Source organism: Saimiri boliviensis, chromosome 12 (genome assembly GCF_048565385.1).
Source record: "Saimiri boliviensis isolate mSaiBol1 chromosome 12, mSaiBol1.pri, whole genome shotgun sequence".
In the NCBI taxonomy this organism is placed as follows: domain Eukaryota; kingdom Metazoa; phylum Chordata; class Mammalia; order Primates; family Cebidae; genus Saimiri; species Saimiri boliviensis.
This window is the reverse complement of record NC_133460.1, coordinates 48,028,732-48,048,305: the sequence shown is the minus strand read 5'-3', so window position 1 is coordinate 48,048,305 and position 19,574 is coordinate 48,028,732. Positions and strand designations below refer to the sequence as shown.

The 19,574-nt window shown below is 45.1% G+C and overlaps 1 protein-coding gene across 4 annotated transcripts in view; it reads right to left on the bottom strand.

The window, feature by feature from the left end:
• Window positions 1–11,892, bottom strand: part of CCAR1 (cell division cycle and apoptosis regulator 1) — an 81,246-nt gene extending 69,354 nt beyond the window's left edge. For 2 of the 4 annotated variants that reach the window (XM_039478052.2, XM_074382337.1), the window contains exons 1-2: window positions 11,787–11,891; window positions 10,480–10,601 (exon numbers count right to left, since the gene is read on the bottom strand). In XM_039478052.2, the coding sequence (XP_039333986.1) occupies window positions 10,480–10,552 (73 nt within the window). In that variant the 5' untranslated portion in view covers window positions 10,553–10,601; window positions 11,787–11,891. Of the gene's footprint in view, window positions 1–10,479; window positions 10,602–11,757 lie in introns of all 4 variants that reach the window. The other 2 variants (XM_074382336.1, XM_074382335.1) reach the window with 2 other exon arrangements.
• Between the last annotated feature and the right edge of the window lie 7,682 nt (window positions 11,893–19,574).

The window sequence follows — 19,574 nt, the reverse complement described above, 5'->3', positions numbered from 1 at the left end:
TCCATCTCCTGGGTTCAAGCAATTCTCCTGCCTCAGCTTCCCAAGTAGCTGGGATTACAGGCATGTGCCACCATATCCAGCTAATTATTATTATTATTATTTTTTTTTTTTTTTTTTTTTGAGACGAAGTTTCGCTCTTGTTACCCAGGATGGAGTGCAATGGCACGATCTCGGCTCACCGCAACCTCTGCCTCCTGGGCTCAGGCAATTCTCCTGCCTCAGCCTCCTGAGTAGCTGGGATTACAGGCATGTGCCACCATGCCAAGCTAATTTTTTTTGTATTTTTAGTAGAGACAGGGTTTCACCATGTTGACCAGGATGCTCTCGATCTCTTGACCTCGTGATCCACCCGCCTCAGCCTCCCAAAGTGCTGGGATTACAGGCTTGAGCCACCCACGCCCGGCAATTATTATTATTATTTTTTTTTTTGAGACAGAGTTTCGCTCTTGTTACCCAGGCTGGAGTGCAATGGCGCGATCTCGGTTCACCGCAACCTCCGCCTCCTGGGTTCAGGCAATTCTCCTGCCTCAGCCTCCTGAGTAGCGGGAATTACAGGCACGCGCCACCATGCCCAGCTAACTTTTTTGTATTTTTAGGAGAGATGGGGTTTCACCATGTTGACCGGGATGGTCTCAATCTCTTGACCTCATGATCCACCCGCCTCGGCCTCCCAAGTGCTGGGATTACAGGCTTTAGCCATTGCGCCCGGCCCAATTTTTTTATTTTTAGTAGAGACGGGTTTTCACCATGTTGGTCAGGCTGGTCTCGAACTCCTGACTTCAGGTGATCCACCAGCCTCGGCCTCCCAAAGTGCTGAGATTACAGGTGTGAGCCACCATGCCCAGACAAAAGAAATTTTGTTTTAAAGTTTAATATCATTATCGCTTTTCGAATTCTATCAAGTTTTTAAAATATTAATTGTATCAATTCTTCAATTTTTGTCAATTCTTTAAAACTTGTGAATTTAGGGCCGGGCACAGTGGCTCATGCCTGTAATGTCAGCACTTTGGGGGGCCAAGACAGTGGAACCTCTGAGGTCAGGAGTTCAAGACCAGCCTGGGTAACTTGGTGAAAGTGTCTCAACTAAAAATGCAAAAATCAGCCATAAGGTGTGGCAGGTGCCTATAATCCCATCAACTTGAGAGGCTGAGGTAGAATTGCTTGAACTCATGAGGCAGAGGTTGCAGTGAGCTGAGATCATGCCACTGCACTCCAGCCTAAGTGACTGAGACTCCATCTCAAAAAAAAAAAAACCCAACTTATGAATTTACTAAAATATTTATGAACCCAGATTTAATTTAAATCAAGTGAACAAAAATCTTCTAAACAAACTTTCTATTCAATATCCCTCCTAAGATGTGGTATTTAAAGACTAGATTTCACACAAGTACACAATCTTTGATGACCCTATATCCAGTAAATTTCTTAAAATTAGCCAACTCGGGCCGGGTGCGGTGGCTCAAGCCTGTAATCCCAGCACTTTGGGAGACCGAGGCGGGTGGATCACGAGGTCAAGAGATCGAGACCAGCCAGGTCAACATGGTGAAACCCCGTCTCTACTAAAAATACAAAACATTAGCTGGGCATGGTGGCGCGTGCCTGTAATCCCAGCTACTTAGGAGGCTGAGGCAGGAGAATTGCCTGAACCCAGGAGGCGGAGGTTGCGGTGAGCCGAGATCGCGCCATTGCACTCCAGCCTGGGTAACAAGAGCGAAACTCCGTCTCAAAAAAAAAAAAAAAAAAAATTAGCCAACTCATTGGTCAATCCATGGCTGTGGCTTTCGAGGTTCTATTCTCGGCCCATAATGTACTCAATGACTGGAAATATTATCAGTTAATTAAGACTAAGAAATTAAGGCACAAGGGCCGGGTGCAATGGCTCACACCTGTAATCTCAGCACTTTGGGAGGCCGAGTTGGGTGGATCATGAGGTCAAGAGTTTGAGACCATCTTGGCCAACGTGGTAAAACCCCATCTTTACTAAAAATACAAAAAATTAGCCGGGTGTGGTGGTGCAAACCTGTAATCCCAGCTACTCAGAATGCTGAGGCAGGAAAACCACTTGAACTCAGGAGGCGGAGATTGCAGTGAGCCAAGATTGCCCCATTGCACTCCAGCCTGAGCAACAGAGACTCCCTCTCAAAAACAAAAAAAGAAGGCCGGGCGCGGTGGCTCAAGCCTGTAATCCCAGCACTTTGGGAGGCCGAGGCGGGTGGATCACGAGGTCAAGAGATCGAGACCATCCTGGTCAACATGGTGAAACCCCGTCTCTACTAAAAATACAAAAATTAGCTGGGCATGGTGGTGCGTGCCTGTAATCCCAGCTACTCAGGAGGCTGAGGCAGGAGAATTGCCTGAGCCCAGGAGGCGGAGGTTGCGGTGAGCCGAGATCGCGCCATTGCACTCCAGCCTGGGTAACAAGAGTGAAACTGCGTCTCAAAAAAAAAAAAAAAGAAATTAAGGCACAAAATAATATTTTTGAGACAGGGTCTCATTCTATCATCCAAACTGCGGTATGGTACCACAATCACAGCTCACTGTAGTCTTAACCTCCATGCTCAATCCTCCTGACTCAGCCTCCTGAGGGACTACCAACATGTGCCACCACATCTGGCTAATTTTGTGTTTTCTGTAGAAACAGGATCTCACTATGTTGCCCACGTTGGTCTTAAACTACTAGAAACAAGCAACCCCCTCAAAGTGCTGGGATTACAGGAGTGAGTCATCACGACGCCTGGCTACAAAATAATAATTTAAATATCATCTTTTCCAAGCATTATGATCTTATATAACTGTATTGCCCAATTCACTACCAATTCGTGTCCAAACACACGGTATTTCATTTAAATTAATAAAAGTTAACATAAAATTACAAATTCAATTCCTCAGTCACACTAAGTATATTTCAGCTGCTTAACAGTCACATGTAGTTAATGGGTATCATATCCTACAATGCAAATATAGCACATGCTCATTACCATAGAAAGTTCTACATATTGGACAGTGCTGTTGTATAAGGAAACAGAAAAGGCTTATTGCTATATGAGCTTCTTATATTGTCTATAATGTCCCAGCAGATTTTGCTCTCTGAAGTCCTTTGAACTGATTACTAGTGCTCCTGGCAATCGCCTCTTCTTACTACAATTCAAATAACTGTTGGTTAATCCCCCTAGGCAGCTGAAGACACCATTCATAAGCTGAGTGATCCCTAAAGGACAGGAATCTGAGACCAGCCTGGGCAACAGTGAGACCCTGTCTCGAAAACCTAACAAAAACAACAAAAAACAACTTCCAAGTTTACTTTTGGATGTCATTTTTCCTTAGCTAAAAACATTTTTAAAATGAAATCAAAAAATGACATGGTGCTATGCTTTTCAGAGAACAAAAAAAAAAAAATGAAATGAATATTTTTAAAAAATACATGAAATGGGCCGGGCGCGGTGGCTCACGCCTGTAATCCCAACACTTTGGGAGGCCGAGGCGGGTGGATCACGAGGTCAAGAGGTCGAGACCATCCTGGTCAACATGGTGAAACCCCGTCTCTACTAAAAATGCAAAAAATTAGCTGGGCATGGTGGCGCGTGCCTATAATCCCAGCTACTCAGGAGGCTGAGACAGGAGAATTGCCTGAACCCAGGAGGCGGAGGTTGCGGTGAGCTGAGATCGCGCCATTGCATTCCAGCCTGGGTAACAAGAGCGAAACTCTTTCTCAATTAAAAAAAAAAAAAATACATGAAATGGGTGAAAGTAAGTCTGAATCTGGCAAATCCACCTCCATATTTTAATAGTTTAAATACAGATATGCATGTAAATATTTTTCATCAAATATACTGAAGGTACTTATCTCTATATATATATTTCATCAAATATACTTAAGGAAGTGGAGATTGCAGTGAGCCCAGATCGCAACACTGCACTCCAGTCTGGGTGACAGAGCAAGACTCTCTAAAGCAAAAAAAAAAAAAGAATCTAGTTTAGGCCTGATCCAGCTCTGAAAAAATTCTGTGACTTTGACAGAAACTGTGTTTTAGGAATATCACATCTGACAGATGAACTGGAGCTAGAGGAGAAATAAGAAGTAGCATATTTAGTAACCAAGAGAGGAAAGCAAATAAAAGCAAGCAGTTAGAATTTAAAACAATAGGCCGGGCACGGTGGCTCAAGCCTGTAATCCCAGCACTTTGGGAGGCCGAGGCGGGTGGATCACGAGGTCGAGAGATCGAGACCAACCTGGTCAACATGGTGAAACCCCGTCTCTACTAAAAATACAAAAAATTAGCTTGGCATGGTGGCACGTGCCTGTAATCCCAGCTACTCAGGAGGTTGAGGCAGGAGAATTGCCTGAACCCAGGAGGCGGAGGTTGCGGTGAGCCGAGATCGTGCCATTGCACTCCAGCCTGGGTAACAAGAGCAAAACTCCGTCTCAAAAAAAAAAAAAAAGAATTTAAATCAATAATACTAAAGACATGGTATCACTAGCAAGTCAGAGATAGGAGGAAAAAAGCTTAGGGAAGTGAGGATCTATGATAAGCACTGTGCATTAGGATATAAAGATTTAAGAAAGGTAAGAATGGGCCTGAAAGTTAAGTGAGAGAATTTGGCATGGTAGCTGAAGCAAGAGATAACTACTGATGCAGTTATCTAAATATGAAGTGCAAGCTGGGTTCACTGGCTCATCCCTGCAATCCCAACAGGTCAAGGTGGGAGGATCACTTGAGTCCAGTTCAGCTTGGGCAACACAGGGAGACCCTGTCTCTATAAACAAAAAAATGACCCAGGCATAGTGGCAGGCACCTAGAGTCCCAGCTACTCAGGAGGCTGAAGCAGGAGGATCGCTTGGGTCTGGGAGGTTGAGGCTGCAGTGATCCATGATCACACCATACCACTATACTCCAGCCTGGCAGACAAAATGTTATCTCAAAAAAAAAAAAAAAAAAAAAACAACCCACCAAACAAGAGCAACAGAATACTAGTATATCATATCTTCCTTATTTCAACAGCTGATTTTTTTTTTTTTTTTTTTTTTTTTTTGAGACAGTCTTAACTGTCTCCTGGGCTGGAGGGCAGTGGTATATTCAAGGCTCACCGCAGATTCAACCTCCCTGGGCTCAGGTAATCCTCTCACCTCAACCTCTCGTTATTTATATTTGGAATCTCTATTGTCAAATACGTGAAGGAGAGACCTGTATTTACTATTGACTTTGCCTTTGACAAGTTTTATAAACCTTCAATGTCTCCTTTACTTAATCTTAAAAACAAAAGACTATAACATGTATTTAAATAGTAACACAAACGTTAAGAAATACAGACAATATAATTCTAGTATAATAGCTATTTTATTGGCAGAATACACATACGAATTTAAGACAAATTATATGCAGTAACGGTAAACTAAAACATGTTCAATTTGCCAAAGTATGAATACACAGTACTTGCTGCTGGACATAGTAGTTACTAATAATTACTGTTTCATCAAAATTAAGTCAATTCCTGGTTTTCCATTATTTACCACAGAAAAGAAATATGTGGGCTGGCTGTGACAAGAGGATACTTGAGCCCAGTTTGAGACTAGCCTGAGCAACTTAGTGAAACCCCATTTCTATAATTTAAAAAAAAAAAAAATACTTGGATCTGAATATATCCATAATAATTTTATAACCATAAAATATATTCCATATATTTTTTGAGGTGGAATATCGCTCTGTCACTCAGGTTGGAGTGCAGTGACACGATCTTGGCTCACTGCAACCTCTACCTCTCGGGTTCAAGCAATTCTCCTCCCTCAGCCTCCTGAGTACAGGCATATGCCACCACACCCAGGTAATTTTTTTGTATTGTTAGTAGAGACAAGGTTTCACCATGTTGGTTGGGCTGGTCTCAAACTCCTGACCTTATGATCCGCCTGCCTCAGTCTCTCAAAGTGCTGGGATTACAGGCATAAGCCTCTGCGTCCGACCTATTTCATATAAGTTTCATTTGCATGCAGACATAACTGTTGACCTTCAATCTCCCAAATCAGGATTAACTAAAATCAAAACTCAGGCTAGGCGCAGTGGCTCATGCCTGTAATCCCAACACTTTGGGAGGCTGAGGCGGGCAGATCACCCGAGGTCAGGGGTTCGAGATCAGCCTGATCAACATAGAGAAACCCTATCTCTACTAAAAATAGAAAATTAGCCGGTTGTGGTCGTGCATGCCTGCAATCCTAGCTACTCAGGAGGGTGAGGCAGAAAAATCGCTTGAACCAGGGAGGTGGAGATTGCAGTGAGCCAAGATCATGCCACTGCACTCCAGCCTGGGCAACAAGAGCAGAAAAAAAAAAAAAAAAAAAATTAAAACCCTGAAATACTCATTTCTTTTTTTCCTTTCTTTTGAGACAGGGTCTCACTCTGTCACCCAGGCTGGAGTAGAACTATCACAGCTCGCTGCATCCTAGACCTCCCAAGGTTTAAGCAATCCTCATGCCTCAACCTCCCCAACAGCTGGGACTAAAGGCATGCTCTACCACATCTGTATAATATTTGAGTTTCTGCATATGGGGGTTTGCTATATATCGCAGGCTGGTCTTGAACTCCTGGAGGCAACTGATCCTCCTGCCTCAGCCTCCCAAAGTACTGGGATTACATACATGAGCCACTGTGCCTGGCCTCCACGTCTTTAAGGAAAAAGGTCACCTAGACAACCAATCATTTCCATCAAATTTTAGAACACTGCCGGGCGCGGTGGCTCAAGCCTGTAATCCCAGCACTTTGGGAGGCTGAGGCGGGTGGATCACGAGGTCAAGAGATTGAGACCATCCTGGTCAACATGGTGAAACCCCGTCTCTACTAAAGATACAAAAAATTAGCTGGGCATGGTGGCATGTGCCTGTAATCCCAGCTACTCAGGAGGCTGAGGCAGGAGAACTGCTTGAACCCAGGAGGCGGAGGTTGTGGTGAGCCGAGATCGCGCCATTGCACTCCAGCCTGGGTAACAAGAGTGAAACTCCGTCTCAAAAAAAAAAAAAAAAAAAAAAAATTTTAGAACACTGAAGTTAGATCAGTGTCTCTGAAATTAACTTTGAATTAAAAAACGGACATTTTAAGCAAGTAAAATGCAACAAAGAACAAGAAGGAGACAGGCCAGGCATGGTGGCTCATGCCTGTAATCCCAGCCCCTTCAAAGGCCAAGGTGGGCGAATCAAGAGGTTAAGAGATCGAGACCATCCTGGCCAACATGATGAAACCCATCTTTCCTAAAAGAAATACAAAAATTAGCTGGGCATGGTGGCACACACCTGTAGTCCCAGCTATTTGGGAGGCTGAGGCACGAGAATCACTGGAACCCAGGAGGTGGAGGTTGCAGTGGACCCAGATCACGCCACTGTACTCCAGCCAGGGCAACAAGAGCTAAACTCTGTCTCAAAAACAACAACAACAACAAGTAGGAAATGTATTATTATTATTATTATTTTTTTTTTTTTTTTTGAGACGGAGTTTCGATCATTACCGAGGCTGGAGTGCAACGGCGTGATCTCGGCTCACCGCAACCTCCGCCTCCTGGGTTCAGGCAATTCTCCTGCCTCAGCCTCCTGAGTAGCTGGGATTACAGGCACGAGCCACCATGCCCAGCTAATGTTTTGTATTTTTAGTAGGTTTCACCATGTTGACCAGGATGGTCTCGATCCCTTGACCTCGTGATCCACCCGCTTCAGCCTCCCAAAGTGCTGGGATTACAGGCGTCAGCCACTGCGCCCGGCCAGGAGATGTATTATAAATAAAATTACATTCAAATTAAAAGGCAATCAAAATCTCATTCTGTAGAATTCTTGGGAAACTTACTTGAAATGCCTAAACACAACTGGTTTAAGTAAGAAAATGTGAAGCTACAGAAGGACTTAAAGCTTTTAAGAGTCAACCAAGGCTGGGTGCAGTGGCTCACACCTGTAATCCCAGCACTCTGGGAGGCCAAGGCTGACAGATCACTTGAAGTCAAGAGTTCGAGACCAGCCTGGCCAGTGACGATACAAACGGAAAGGAGATTTTCATTTCCATTTTCATGCTGCTGATTAAAAAGAAAAAAAAAGATAATAAAAATAAGAAAAAGAAAAGATTCAACCAATGTCAAAAATGACACACTAAAAAATTCTTCCTAAAAACACTGGGAAGAAATTTATTGAATGTTTCAATGATATTTATTTATTTATTTTAATTTTTCTCAGAGTCTCACTCTGTTGCCCAGGCTGGAGTACAATGGCCCCATCTCAGCTCACTGCAACCTCCACCTGGAGGATTCAAGTGATTCTTGGGCCTCAGCCTTCCCAGTAGCTAGGATTACAGGTGCATGCCACTATACCCAGCTAATTTTTGTATTTTTAGTGGAGAGTGGGTTTCACTGTGTTGGTCAGGCTGGTCTTGAATTCCCAACCTGAGGTGATACACCCATCTCCGCCTCCCAAAGTGCTGGAATACAGGTGTCAGCCACCACACCAGGTCTTGTTGACTTTATTTTGAAAATGCAAATGTTCTTTCACTGCTTTTACAACTAACTTTTTCCTTTGCCTACTAACTATTTTTTTTTTTTTTTTTTTTTTTTTTTTTTTTGAGACAGAGTTTCACTCTTGTTACCCAGGCTGGAGTGCAATGGCACGATCTTGGCTCACCGCAACCTCCGCCTCCTGGGTTCAGGCAATTCTCCTGCCTCAGCCTCCTGAGTAGCTGGGATTACAGGCACGCGCCACCATGCCCAGCTAATTTTTTGGATTTTTAGGAGAGACGGGGTTTCACCATGTTGGCCAGGATGGTCTCGACCTCTTGACCTCGTGATCCACCCGCCTCGGCCTCCCAAAGTGCTGGGATTACAGGCTTCAGCCACTGTGCCTGGCCAACTAAATTCTTTAGAGTTGGTTTTCTTTTGTTTTTTTCCTTTACTTTGTTAAGAAAGTGTCTCACTCAGACTGAGGGACCATCATGGCTCACTGCAACCTCAACCTCCCTGGCTCAAACAATGCTCCTACATCAACCTCCCTGAATTGCTAGCAATCCTCCTATCTCAACCTTCCTGAATTGCTAGAACCACAAGTGCATACCACCAGGCCAAGTAATTTTTATTTTTAAATGTAGAGTTTTTCTATTTTAAATTCAAACAACTGGGTAGTTCTGGTGGTTCACACCTATAATCCCAGCACTTTAGGAGGCCAAGGTAGGAGGATCACTTAAGTCTAAAAGTTCAAGACCCACCTAGGCAACAAAGTAAGACCTCCGTCTCCATTTTTTTTGGACACAGACTCCCTTTATCACCAAGGCTGGAGTGTAGTATCGTGATCTCAGCTCACTCAATCTCTGCCTCCCCAGTTCAAGTGATTCTTCTGCTTCAGCTTCCTGACTAGCTAAGAATACAGAAGTGCACTACCACACCCTGCTAATTTTTGTATTTCTTTAGTAGAGACAGGATTTCACCATGTTGGCCAGGCTGGTCTCAAACCCCTGACCTCAGGTGATCCACCCACCCTGGCCTCCCAAAATGCTGGGATTACAGACGTGAGGCACCTCACCTGGCCTAAATACACTTTTAAAAAACATAACTCATGAATACTGACAACTTAACATGCCAAATACACTATACTCTAATGAATGAATGGCTAGCCACTAACATAACTGAATTAATTAAAAGTTAATCAATCTAAAGTATTTAAAAACCACAAAACTGTCTAAACTCTTGTGTAAAACAGCTTTTCTGTTAGTTGATCTAAGGATTTTTAAAAGGAGCTTTTCAGAGAAAGTTAATGAATTCACTGTTTGCAAACACTTAATATCAGCACAGCCTAATACATGTATTTTTTTTTTTTTTTTAGACAGAGTTTCGCTCTTGTTGCCCAGTCTGGAGTGCAATGGCACCATCTCGGCTCACCGCAACCTCCGCCTCCTGGGTTCAGGCAATTCTCCTGCCTCAGCCTCCTGAGTAGCTGGGATTACAGGCACGCACCACCATGCCCAGCTAATTTTTAGTATTTTTAGTAGAGACGGGGTTTCACCATGTTGACCAGGATGGTCTTGATCTCTTGACCTCGTGATCCACCCGCCTCAGCCTCCCAAAGTGCTGGGATTACAGGCTTGAGCCACCGCGCCCGGCTCTGTTTTTGTTTTTTTTTTATTTAAGACGGAGTCTTGCTCTGTCGCCCAGGCTGGAGTACAGTGGCACCATCTCGGCTCACTGCAACCTCCCCCTCCCGAGTTCAAGCAATTCTCCTGCCTCAGCCTCCTCAATAGCTAGGATTACAGGTGTTCACCACCACACCCAAATAATTTTTGCATTTTCAGTAGAGGTGGGGTTTCACTATGTTGGCTAGGCTGGTCTCGAACTCTCAACCTCGTGATCCACCTGCCTCAGCCTCCCAAAGTACTGGGATTACAGGAGTGAGCCACAACGCTCCACCCTAATTCACATAGTTTTAACCGGTCCCCCACAAACATTTACAGTACATGTATTTAGTAGCCTGACCTGGCTGTGATACCGCAGTGGCTGTAAACTGAGTAGCCCATGGTGGATTCTTCTGTCCTCCAAACTGAGCCATGATGCAAAAGGAAAAAAACTTTCCCTTGTTTGTCTTCTATACCATCGATCTATCAAAAAAAGGATCCACATTTTAAAGTCCAAACAAGCTACAGATACCACAAAAGGATATAATAGAAAAAAACGTTTAATGTGTCAAGGGCATCTTCGTAGATTTCAGTAGAAATAACAACTGTAAGTAGAAAAAGGGCAAATGAACATCCAAAATGCAGCAAAAACGTTTAACAGCAAGTAGATCACCGAGAGTGCCCTATTTTACCAGGTAACATTAGGGCATACTCACAAAAAGCACTCCTTTCTCCAACTACAAATTGCTACAGTGAAATGGAAGACCATCTGCTGTATCTACCCAATTGTTAACAAAAAGTTCATAACTTTATATTTATAGGAAATACAGCGTGTTTCTTCTGGCAATGGGTGGGGGAGGCTGGAGTAAGGTTAAAACTAATAACGATAATTGAGACAAAAGCCCCATCACAGGTATGTAAAGATATCATTTAAATAACGAACATCCCTTTACTTTCCAGAGGAGAGAATTAACTTGGGGAGGGGGGTTCTGCTCCATCCCTGACCTCGAGGGAAAACGCCGTTGAGATAACGGTTGTCCCTTAAAGAACCACTGCGAAGACCCCTCCCCACAAGTCAACGCAGCAAAGGCGAAGATTCTCCACCCGCGCACCCCGTCCCCGGCAGCCGCGACTCGCGAGGGCCAGAGCCGGGTCGTCCATCTTCCTTCAGTCCCAGCTCTGTGCGGGCCCCAGGGGACGGAAGGCAGAACCCGCCGCCCCACGACACTCGGAAGAAGCGCCCACCACAGGGGGATCCCGAGAGCCCTGGGCTGGTTCACCCCGCACGGAGAAAGCCTCTATTCCCCAAGACCCACGCCGCCGCAAGCCACCACGATGCCCCGGGCCGGGGGACCGGGAGGCTAAAACCGCAGCGGCTCGAGAGCCACGGGCGGCGGACTGCGGCAGCGCCAGGCCGAGGCTGAGGGGCGCTGGGGGCACCTGAGACGCCGCGGGGTGGGGGGAGGGGCTGGCCGCGCCGGGCCTGCTCCGACCCGCACAAAAGGGACCTCGTCCCTCCTGTCCCAGTCCCACAAGAGCCCCACCGTCGCCGCCCGGGGCCGCCGCGCTACCCAAACGATAGCTCCCGGCCCTTCCACGGATCCGACAGGATGTCAAGAGCCCCGGCTTGGCCGCCCACCTCTCCAACCGCGCGGACCAGTCCTTCACCTGAATCGGGTCCCGGCTAACATCGAAGCCATTTCAAACCCGTCAGCCTTAGGCGCATGCGCCAACTTCCCCCTCTCCCTCCACGCCGCTCCCCTCCTCCACATCTCCCAGAGGAACGGCGCTTACTGGCTGACGTTCTGCGTGCGCGCTCCCGTGACCGCTAAATACGCCTGGGCCTTTCGCTACGAAGCGAGAAATAGAGCGCGCCGAAGGGTTGCCTTGGTCTCGCTTAACAGTGAGCGGGACGGTACGTCTTGCGCTTGCTCTGAAGGCAGGGCTTTCCTGTGGGTGGGAAGGAAAGAAATGGCGGTCACGTGATCCCATCCGGGCCGCCGCCATTTTGTGTTTTCCATTTTTTTTTCGTACCTCGTTCAATTATTTGGGAGAAAGGATATACCCTGTAACATTCTTAACTCACCATAAAAATTGAGATAAAATTTACTTAAGGTACAACTCACTATTTAAAATATTTTAAAATGTACAATTCAGTGGCTTTTAGTATAGTCGTAAGGTTGTGCAACCATCTGTACCAGTACTTCAAGAACCTTTACATCACCCGGGAAAAAAAACCCGTATCTGTTAAACTGTCGCCCCCAACCCCTGATTTTCCCAATTTCTGGCAACCACTAACATTTCTGTCTGTTCTATACTAGACATTTCCTAGAAATAGGATCATACAATATAGGGCCTTTTATGTGTTGGATTTATTTGATTTAGCACATTGATTTCAGGGTTCATCCATGTGATAGCATGTATCAGAACTCATTCATTTTATGGCCAACTTTGGGCATTCTTTAACATGTTTCCCAAATTTAAGGAATATTTTTATTTTCTCTTAAGCTCTGTACAGCTTACAGCAATTTGGTAAAATATACCTTTGTAAACAAAGATAAAAATTTTTTCTTCCTATGTGATCCCTCCAGAATTCAGAAACTATTAATAGTCTTATTTTCATGACAATAGAGTATGCATAAATTCATTATGAATTTGATCACCTTGTAACTACACAGAGACATTGGTTTTATTGCCAAGATTTTAACACATATGTCATATTTTCAGATATGACCAACTTTAAAGAATTAAGCTTGCCGGGCACGGTGGGTCACACCTCTAATCCCTCTGGGAGGCCAAAGCGGGCGGATCAGGAGGTCAGGAGATCGAGACCATCCTGCCCAATATGGTGAAACCCTGTCTCTACTAAAATATAAAAAGTTAGCTGGGCGTGGTGGCACGCGCCTGTAGTCCCAGCTACTCTGGAGGCTGAGGCAGGAGAATCGCTTAAACCCGGTAGGAGGAGGTTTCAATGAGCTGAGATCTCGCCAATACCATCCAGTCTGGTGACAGAGCAAGACTCTGTTTCAAAAAAAAAAAAGAAAACAAAAAAACGAAAAACCTGAAAAAAAAAAAAAAAAAAGAATTAAGCCTCACTTTATGGAGCCATTGAAGTCTGGCTTATAACTAAGTAAGGAATGTCACTTTCTGGCAGGCTCAGAAACCTTAAGGCACTTTGGGGCTTAAGATAGTTTATCCTCTTAAGGCCGGGCGCGGTGGCTCACGCCTGTAATCCCAGCACTTTGGGAGGCCGAGGCGGGTGGATCACAAGGTCATGAGATCGAGACCATCCTGGTCAACATGGTGAAACCCCGTCTTTACTAAAAATCCAAAAAATTAGCTGGGCATGGTGGCGCGTGCCTGTAATCCCAGCTACTCAGGAGGCTGAGGCAGGAGAATTGCCTGAACCCAGGAGGCGGAGGGTGCGGTGAGCCGAGATCGCGCCATTGCACTCCAGCCTGGGTAACAGGAGTGAAACTCCGTCTCAAAAAAAAAAAAAAAAAAAAAATTAAAGTCTCTCTTTTTGTTGTCATTATGAGCCTGAACAGCTGTGGATCAAGCTCTTCAGCAGAGGACTGTGCTTTGAAACAACTGACAAAATTAGCAGGGGGTAATGGCACACACCTGTAATCCCAGCTACTTGGGAGGCTGAGGCAGAAGAATCGCTTGAACCCAAGAAGTGGAGGTGCTGCATCACTGTACTCCAGCCTAGGTGACAGGGCTAGATGCCGTCCCCCCAAAAAAAGAAAAGAAACAAAAAGAAACAACTGATGAGTGTCTGAAGAGCATTTTTTTTTTTTTTTTTTTTTTCCCGAGACGGAGTTTCGCTCTTGTTAACCAGGCTGGAGTGCAATGGCGCGATCTCGGCTCACCACAACCTCCGCCTCCTGGGTTCAGGCAATTCTCCTGCCTCAGCCTCCTGAGTAGCTGGGATTACAGGCACGAGCCACCATGCCCAGCTATTTTTTGTATTTTTAGTAGAGACGGGGTTTCACCATGTTGACCAGGATGGTCTCGATCTCTTGACCTCGTGATCCACTCGCCTCGGCCTCCCAAAGTGCTGGGATTACTGGCATGAGCCACCGCGCCCAGCTTGAGGAGCCATTTTAAACAACGGGGGACACTCCTAGATTGTGTGGTAATGAGAGCTCCAAACACCAAGCAGTCAAGGGGCTTTCAGTTTGTCATGTATGCCATTGTGGGGACCGCGGATACAGCATGAATGCAAGGCCATGCAAGGAGGATGGAAGAATTGTGGAATCACAGAACTTCCTAAGATTCTCAGATTCTTAAGATTCTGGCCAGGGGCAGAATTTCAACACTTTGGGAGGCCTAGGTGGGCAGATCATCTGAAGTCAGGAGTTGGAGACCAGCCTGGCCAACATGGCAAAACCCCGTCTCTACTAAAAATACAAAAAATTAACGAAGTGTGGTAGTGGGTGCATGTAATTCCAGCTACTTGGGAGGCTGAGACAAGAGAATTGCTTGAACCCAGGAGGCAGAGGTTGCAGTGAGCTGAGATCAGGACATTGCACTCCAGCCTCGGTAGTAGAGTGAGGCTGTGTCAAAAAAAAAAAAAAAAAAAAAAAACCTGGGCTCGGTGTCACGCCTGACATCCCAGAACTTTGGGAGGCTGAGGTGGGCTGATCATGAGGTCAGGAGTTTGAGACCAACATGGCCAACATGGTGAAAACCCTTCTCTACTCAAAATACAAAATTAGCCTGGCGCAGCAGACAGCACCGGTAATCCCAGCTACTCAGGAGGCTGAAGCAGAAGAATCGCTTGAACCCAGGAGGTGGAGGGTGGAGGTTGCAGTGAGCCGAGACTGCACCATTGCACTCCAGCCTGGGCAAAAAGAGAGACTCTGTCTCAAAGAAAAAAAAAAAAAGCCTAAGATCAAGATCAATCACTATTCTTGCTATATGTATGTAAATAATCAGGCCAAGTGTAATGACTAATCTTACTTTGCAAACAAGTCGGTGTTACTTTGATTTTTCTTTTTTTTTTTTTTTTTTTTTTTTGAGACGGAGTTTTGCTCTTGTTACCCAGGCTGGAGTGCAGTGGTGTGATCTCGGCTCACTGCAAACTCCGCCTCCTGGGTTCAGGCAATTCTCCTGCCTCAGCCTCCTGAGTAGCTGGGATTACAGGCACGTGCCACCATGCCCAGCTAATTTTTTGTATTTTTAGTAGAGACGGGGTTTCACCATGTTGACCAGGATGGTCTCGATCTCTTGACCTCGTGATCCACCCGCCTCAGCCTCCCAAAGTGCTGGGATTACAGGCTTGAGCCACCGTGCCCGGCTACTTTGATTATTTTTAATCAAAGTGATTTTAGAGACAAAATAGTTTCAGTGGAAAACTATAGAACACCCTTTTGATTATCAAATTCTAGTCTTGTTTATTGTCTTTGAGGTCTGTCTGCAAACTGACCTGGATCCTGAATTCTTCTAGTTTCCTTCAATATCTGGCTATGACTCTCCAAACTATTATTTCCAATTTTTCTTCCACCTTTATGGCTGACAGTCACAAAATATTAAAACTGCTCATTTTCCCAGAGCTTTGCTAGTTGCAGATGGAAAATGTAATATAAACTTAAACTAAATCAGCTTAGTACTTGCTACTGGGTGAACCAATCAGAAACTTCATCAGAAACAGCAGATGTCATTACCAGAGACAGTCAAACTATAAACCAGGAAATCCACTGGGTTGCTATCCTCAAGCCCAACATCTGCAAATCTTATTGGCTCACTACCCTCCAGATTCAGAAACTGGGTTTCTAACTATTAATTGCTGTTTTTCTTTATTTTCATGGAAATTCCCTCTTACTAAATTCTTGACTGCTGACACTATCCAGCAAATATTCTCTGCTACCAAAGCCCAACAGATGATTCAGCTGTTCCTTAAAGAATAAAAGGTGACTGAATGAAAAAATGAACTTAAATTGTGTAGAGGAAAGAAAAGAGAGGTGACTAGCCTGAGCAACATGCCAAAACCTCGTCTCTACAAAAAAAAAAACAAAAAACAAAAACAAAACCAAAATTAGCCAGTCATGGTGGCATGCACCCGGTAGTCCCAGCTACTCTGGAAGCTGACGTGGGAGGATCACTTGAGCCTGGGAGGCAGAGGTTGCAATGAACCTAGATGGCATCACTGCACTCTAGTCTGGGTGACGGAGTGAGACCCTGTCTCAAAACATAGGAAGGAAGGAAGGAGGGAAGGAAGGAAGGAAGGAAGTAAAGAAGGAAAAAAATAGGTGAATAATGGTGCTCTATGGCATAACAAACATCACAAAATTTAGTGGCTTACAATAATATCTGCTGGCTCTGTGGAATTACTAGACTCAGCTAGACTCATATTCTATTTTTTGTTTATTTTGAGAGAGAGTTTCACTCTTGTTGCCTAGGCTGGAGTATAACGGCATGATCTCGGCTCACCGCAACCTCCACCATCTGGGTTCAAGTGATTCTCCTGCCTCATCCTCCCGAGTAGCTGGGATTACAGGCATGCGCTACCATGCCCGGGTAATTTTGTATTTTTAGTAGAGACGAGGTTTCTCTATGTTGGTCATGCTGGTCTCCAACTGCCAACATCATGTGATCCGCCCATCTCAGCCTCCAAAGTGCTGGGATTACAGGCATGAGCCATCACGCCAGGCTAGAACTGATACTTTTATACCCAGGATTGAATATTTCTGTAAATCCTTGACTAGTTTAATCTCTGATAGCAAAATACTATAGACTATTTGGTTTTCTCTTTGTTTTTTTGAAATGGAGTCTCTCTGTTGCCCAGGCTGGAGTGCAGTGGCACAGTCTTAGCTCACTGCAACCTCCGCCTCTTGGTTTCAAGTGATTCTCCAGCTTCAGCCTCTCCAGTAGCTGGGACTACAGGCATGTACCACCATACCCTACTAACTTTTTTATTTTATGTATTTATTTATTATTTATTTATTTGTGGAGCCAGGGTTTCACCATGTTGGCCAGGCTGGTCTCAAACCCCTGATCTCGAATAATCCACCCACGTTGGCCTTTTAAAATGCTAGGATTACAGGTGTGAGCCACTGCACGTGACTGAAAAGGTAGATATTTATTGTAATATTTGTATTCTGGGCTTGTTTTAACCCATCTTTCATTTTTGTTTTTTAATTTTATTGTATTTTTATTTTTATTTTTGTCTTTTCTCTAACCCATTTTTCTTAGGAAGGCTTTCCAAGCATTCAAAGGGACTAGGGTGTTATAATTTGTTTAGGTCACTGCAGCCATATCTATCTACATTAGGGAGCACCCAAGCCCAGTGATGCTGGGTTCTTACAGACTCTTAGAGGTACTCCCTTGGTGGTCTTGGACAAAATCCAAAAGAATTCTGGGAAATACCAGGCAGAGACCTTGTTCTTTTCCCTTACTTGCTTCCAAATAAAAGAAGTCTCTCTGTCTGTGCTGAGCTGTCTAGAGCTGGGGGAGAGGTGACACAAGCACTCCTGTGTGGCCACCAGCACTGCCACTGCACTGGGTCAGATCTAAAGCCAAGACAGCGCTGCATCTTGCCCAAGGCTCGCTGTAACCACCACCGGGCTACAGCCTATGTTTGCTCAAGGCCCCAGGGCTTTACAATCAGCAAGTGGCAAAGCCAGCCTGGCCTGTGTCCTACCCTTCAGGACAGTGAGTTCCACCAGGTAGATCCGGAGTTGCTGTCCAGAAGACTGGGCCTAGAGTCAGAAACCTTAGGAATCTACCTGGTGCTCTGTTCTGCCGCAGCTGAGCATGCCCCCAAGCCACAAGGCAAAGTCCTTCTCACTCTTCCCTCCCCTTTCCCTAGGCAGAGGAGTCTCTTGTGTGTTCACCATCGCCACAGACCCACAGTGAGTACTGCCAGGGTGCCACGGATGTTCGCTTAAAACCCTAGGGCTCTTCAGTCAGCAGGTGATGAATCCTGCCATAACTGGGTCCTTCCCTTCAAGGCAGCAGGTTCCCTTATGGAGAGGGTGTCTGGAAATGCCATCAGGTAGCTAGGGCCTGGAATGGGGGGCCTCTCGATTCTGCCACCTCTCGTTTCTGCCCAGTGTCCAATTCTACTGTGGCTGAGCTGTTACCAAGTTGCTTCATTGTCATGGAAAGCAGGAAAAGATGGGTACAGGTGGAGGTAGATGTATAATGTTACAGAGGGGAATAAAAAAATAATTTTTAGTGGGTGGTTTTTACTTCCTCTCTGAGGAAAAAGCAGTCAACATTTAAGAACAAATTAGCTTCAAAGGTGTACAAAGATGGGATGTATTAGAGAAATAGTATTGCACATCCAGTTGACCCTGAGAATTGTGACTTTGTGATTATCTTTTTAGTTTTTTGTTTTTGTTTGTTTGTTTCGAGATAGAGTCTCACTCTGTCACCCAAGCTGAAATGCAGTGGCACAATCTCGGCTCGCTGCAACCTCTGCCTCCCAGATTCAAGTGATTCTCCTGCCTCAGCCTCCTGAGTAGCTGGGATTACAGGCCTGCACCACCAAGCCTGACTAATTTTTGTGGTTTTAGTAGAGACAGGGTTTCACCATGTTAATCAGGCTGATCTCGAACTCCTGACCTCGTGATGCATCCATCTCAGCCTGCCAAAGTGCTGGGTAATAGGCATGAGCAACTGTTCCCGCCAACTGTCTTTTCTTATGAGAGTTGGGATTCTGGATCACACCTGTAATCCCAGAATTTTGGGAGGCTGAGGTGGGCAGATCACGAGGTTAGGAGTTTGAGACCAGCCTGATCAACATGGTGAAACTTCATCTCTACTAAAAATACAAAAAAATTAGCCCGGCATGGTGCTATGCACCTGTAATCCCAGCTGCTTGGGAGGCTGAGGCAGGGGAATTGCTTGAACCAGAGAGGTGGAGGTTGTGGTGAGCAGGGATTGCGTCACTGCACTCCAGCCTGGGTGATGCAGTGAGATTCTGTCTAAAAAAATAAATAAATAAATAAAAAATAAAAAGAGTTGGGATTCTGCCAGCATGCCATGGGACCTTTGGACAGCCCAGCCTCAGTAAGTAGAAAACATTGGCCATATGCCATATGCCTGTGCTTTTTTCACCTAGGAACATATAGAATCAATAACCTGTCTCTAGGTGAGCATGGAATAGCAAGGCCTAAGCTAGTCCATTCTCATGAAATAATTTATGTGTAATAACCACGGAAAGAGAAAATACATAACATTTTACTCAGACTTTATTATTTTTATGTATGTGATAAAACAGAAAATTTTCTTTTTCCAGGCAGGGCATGGCGGCTCATGCCTGTAATTGTAGCACTTTGTGAGGCTGAGGTGGGTGGATCACTGCAAGTCAGGACTTTGAGACCAACCTGGCCAACATGGTGAAACCATGTCTCTACAAAAGAGATAAACAAATTAGCTGGGTTTGGTGGTGTGTGCCTGTAATCCCAGCTACTTGGGAGGCTGAGGGATGAGAATCACTTGAACCCA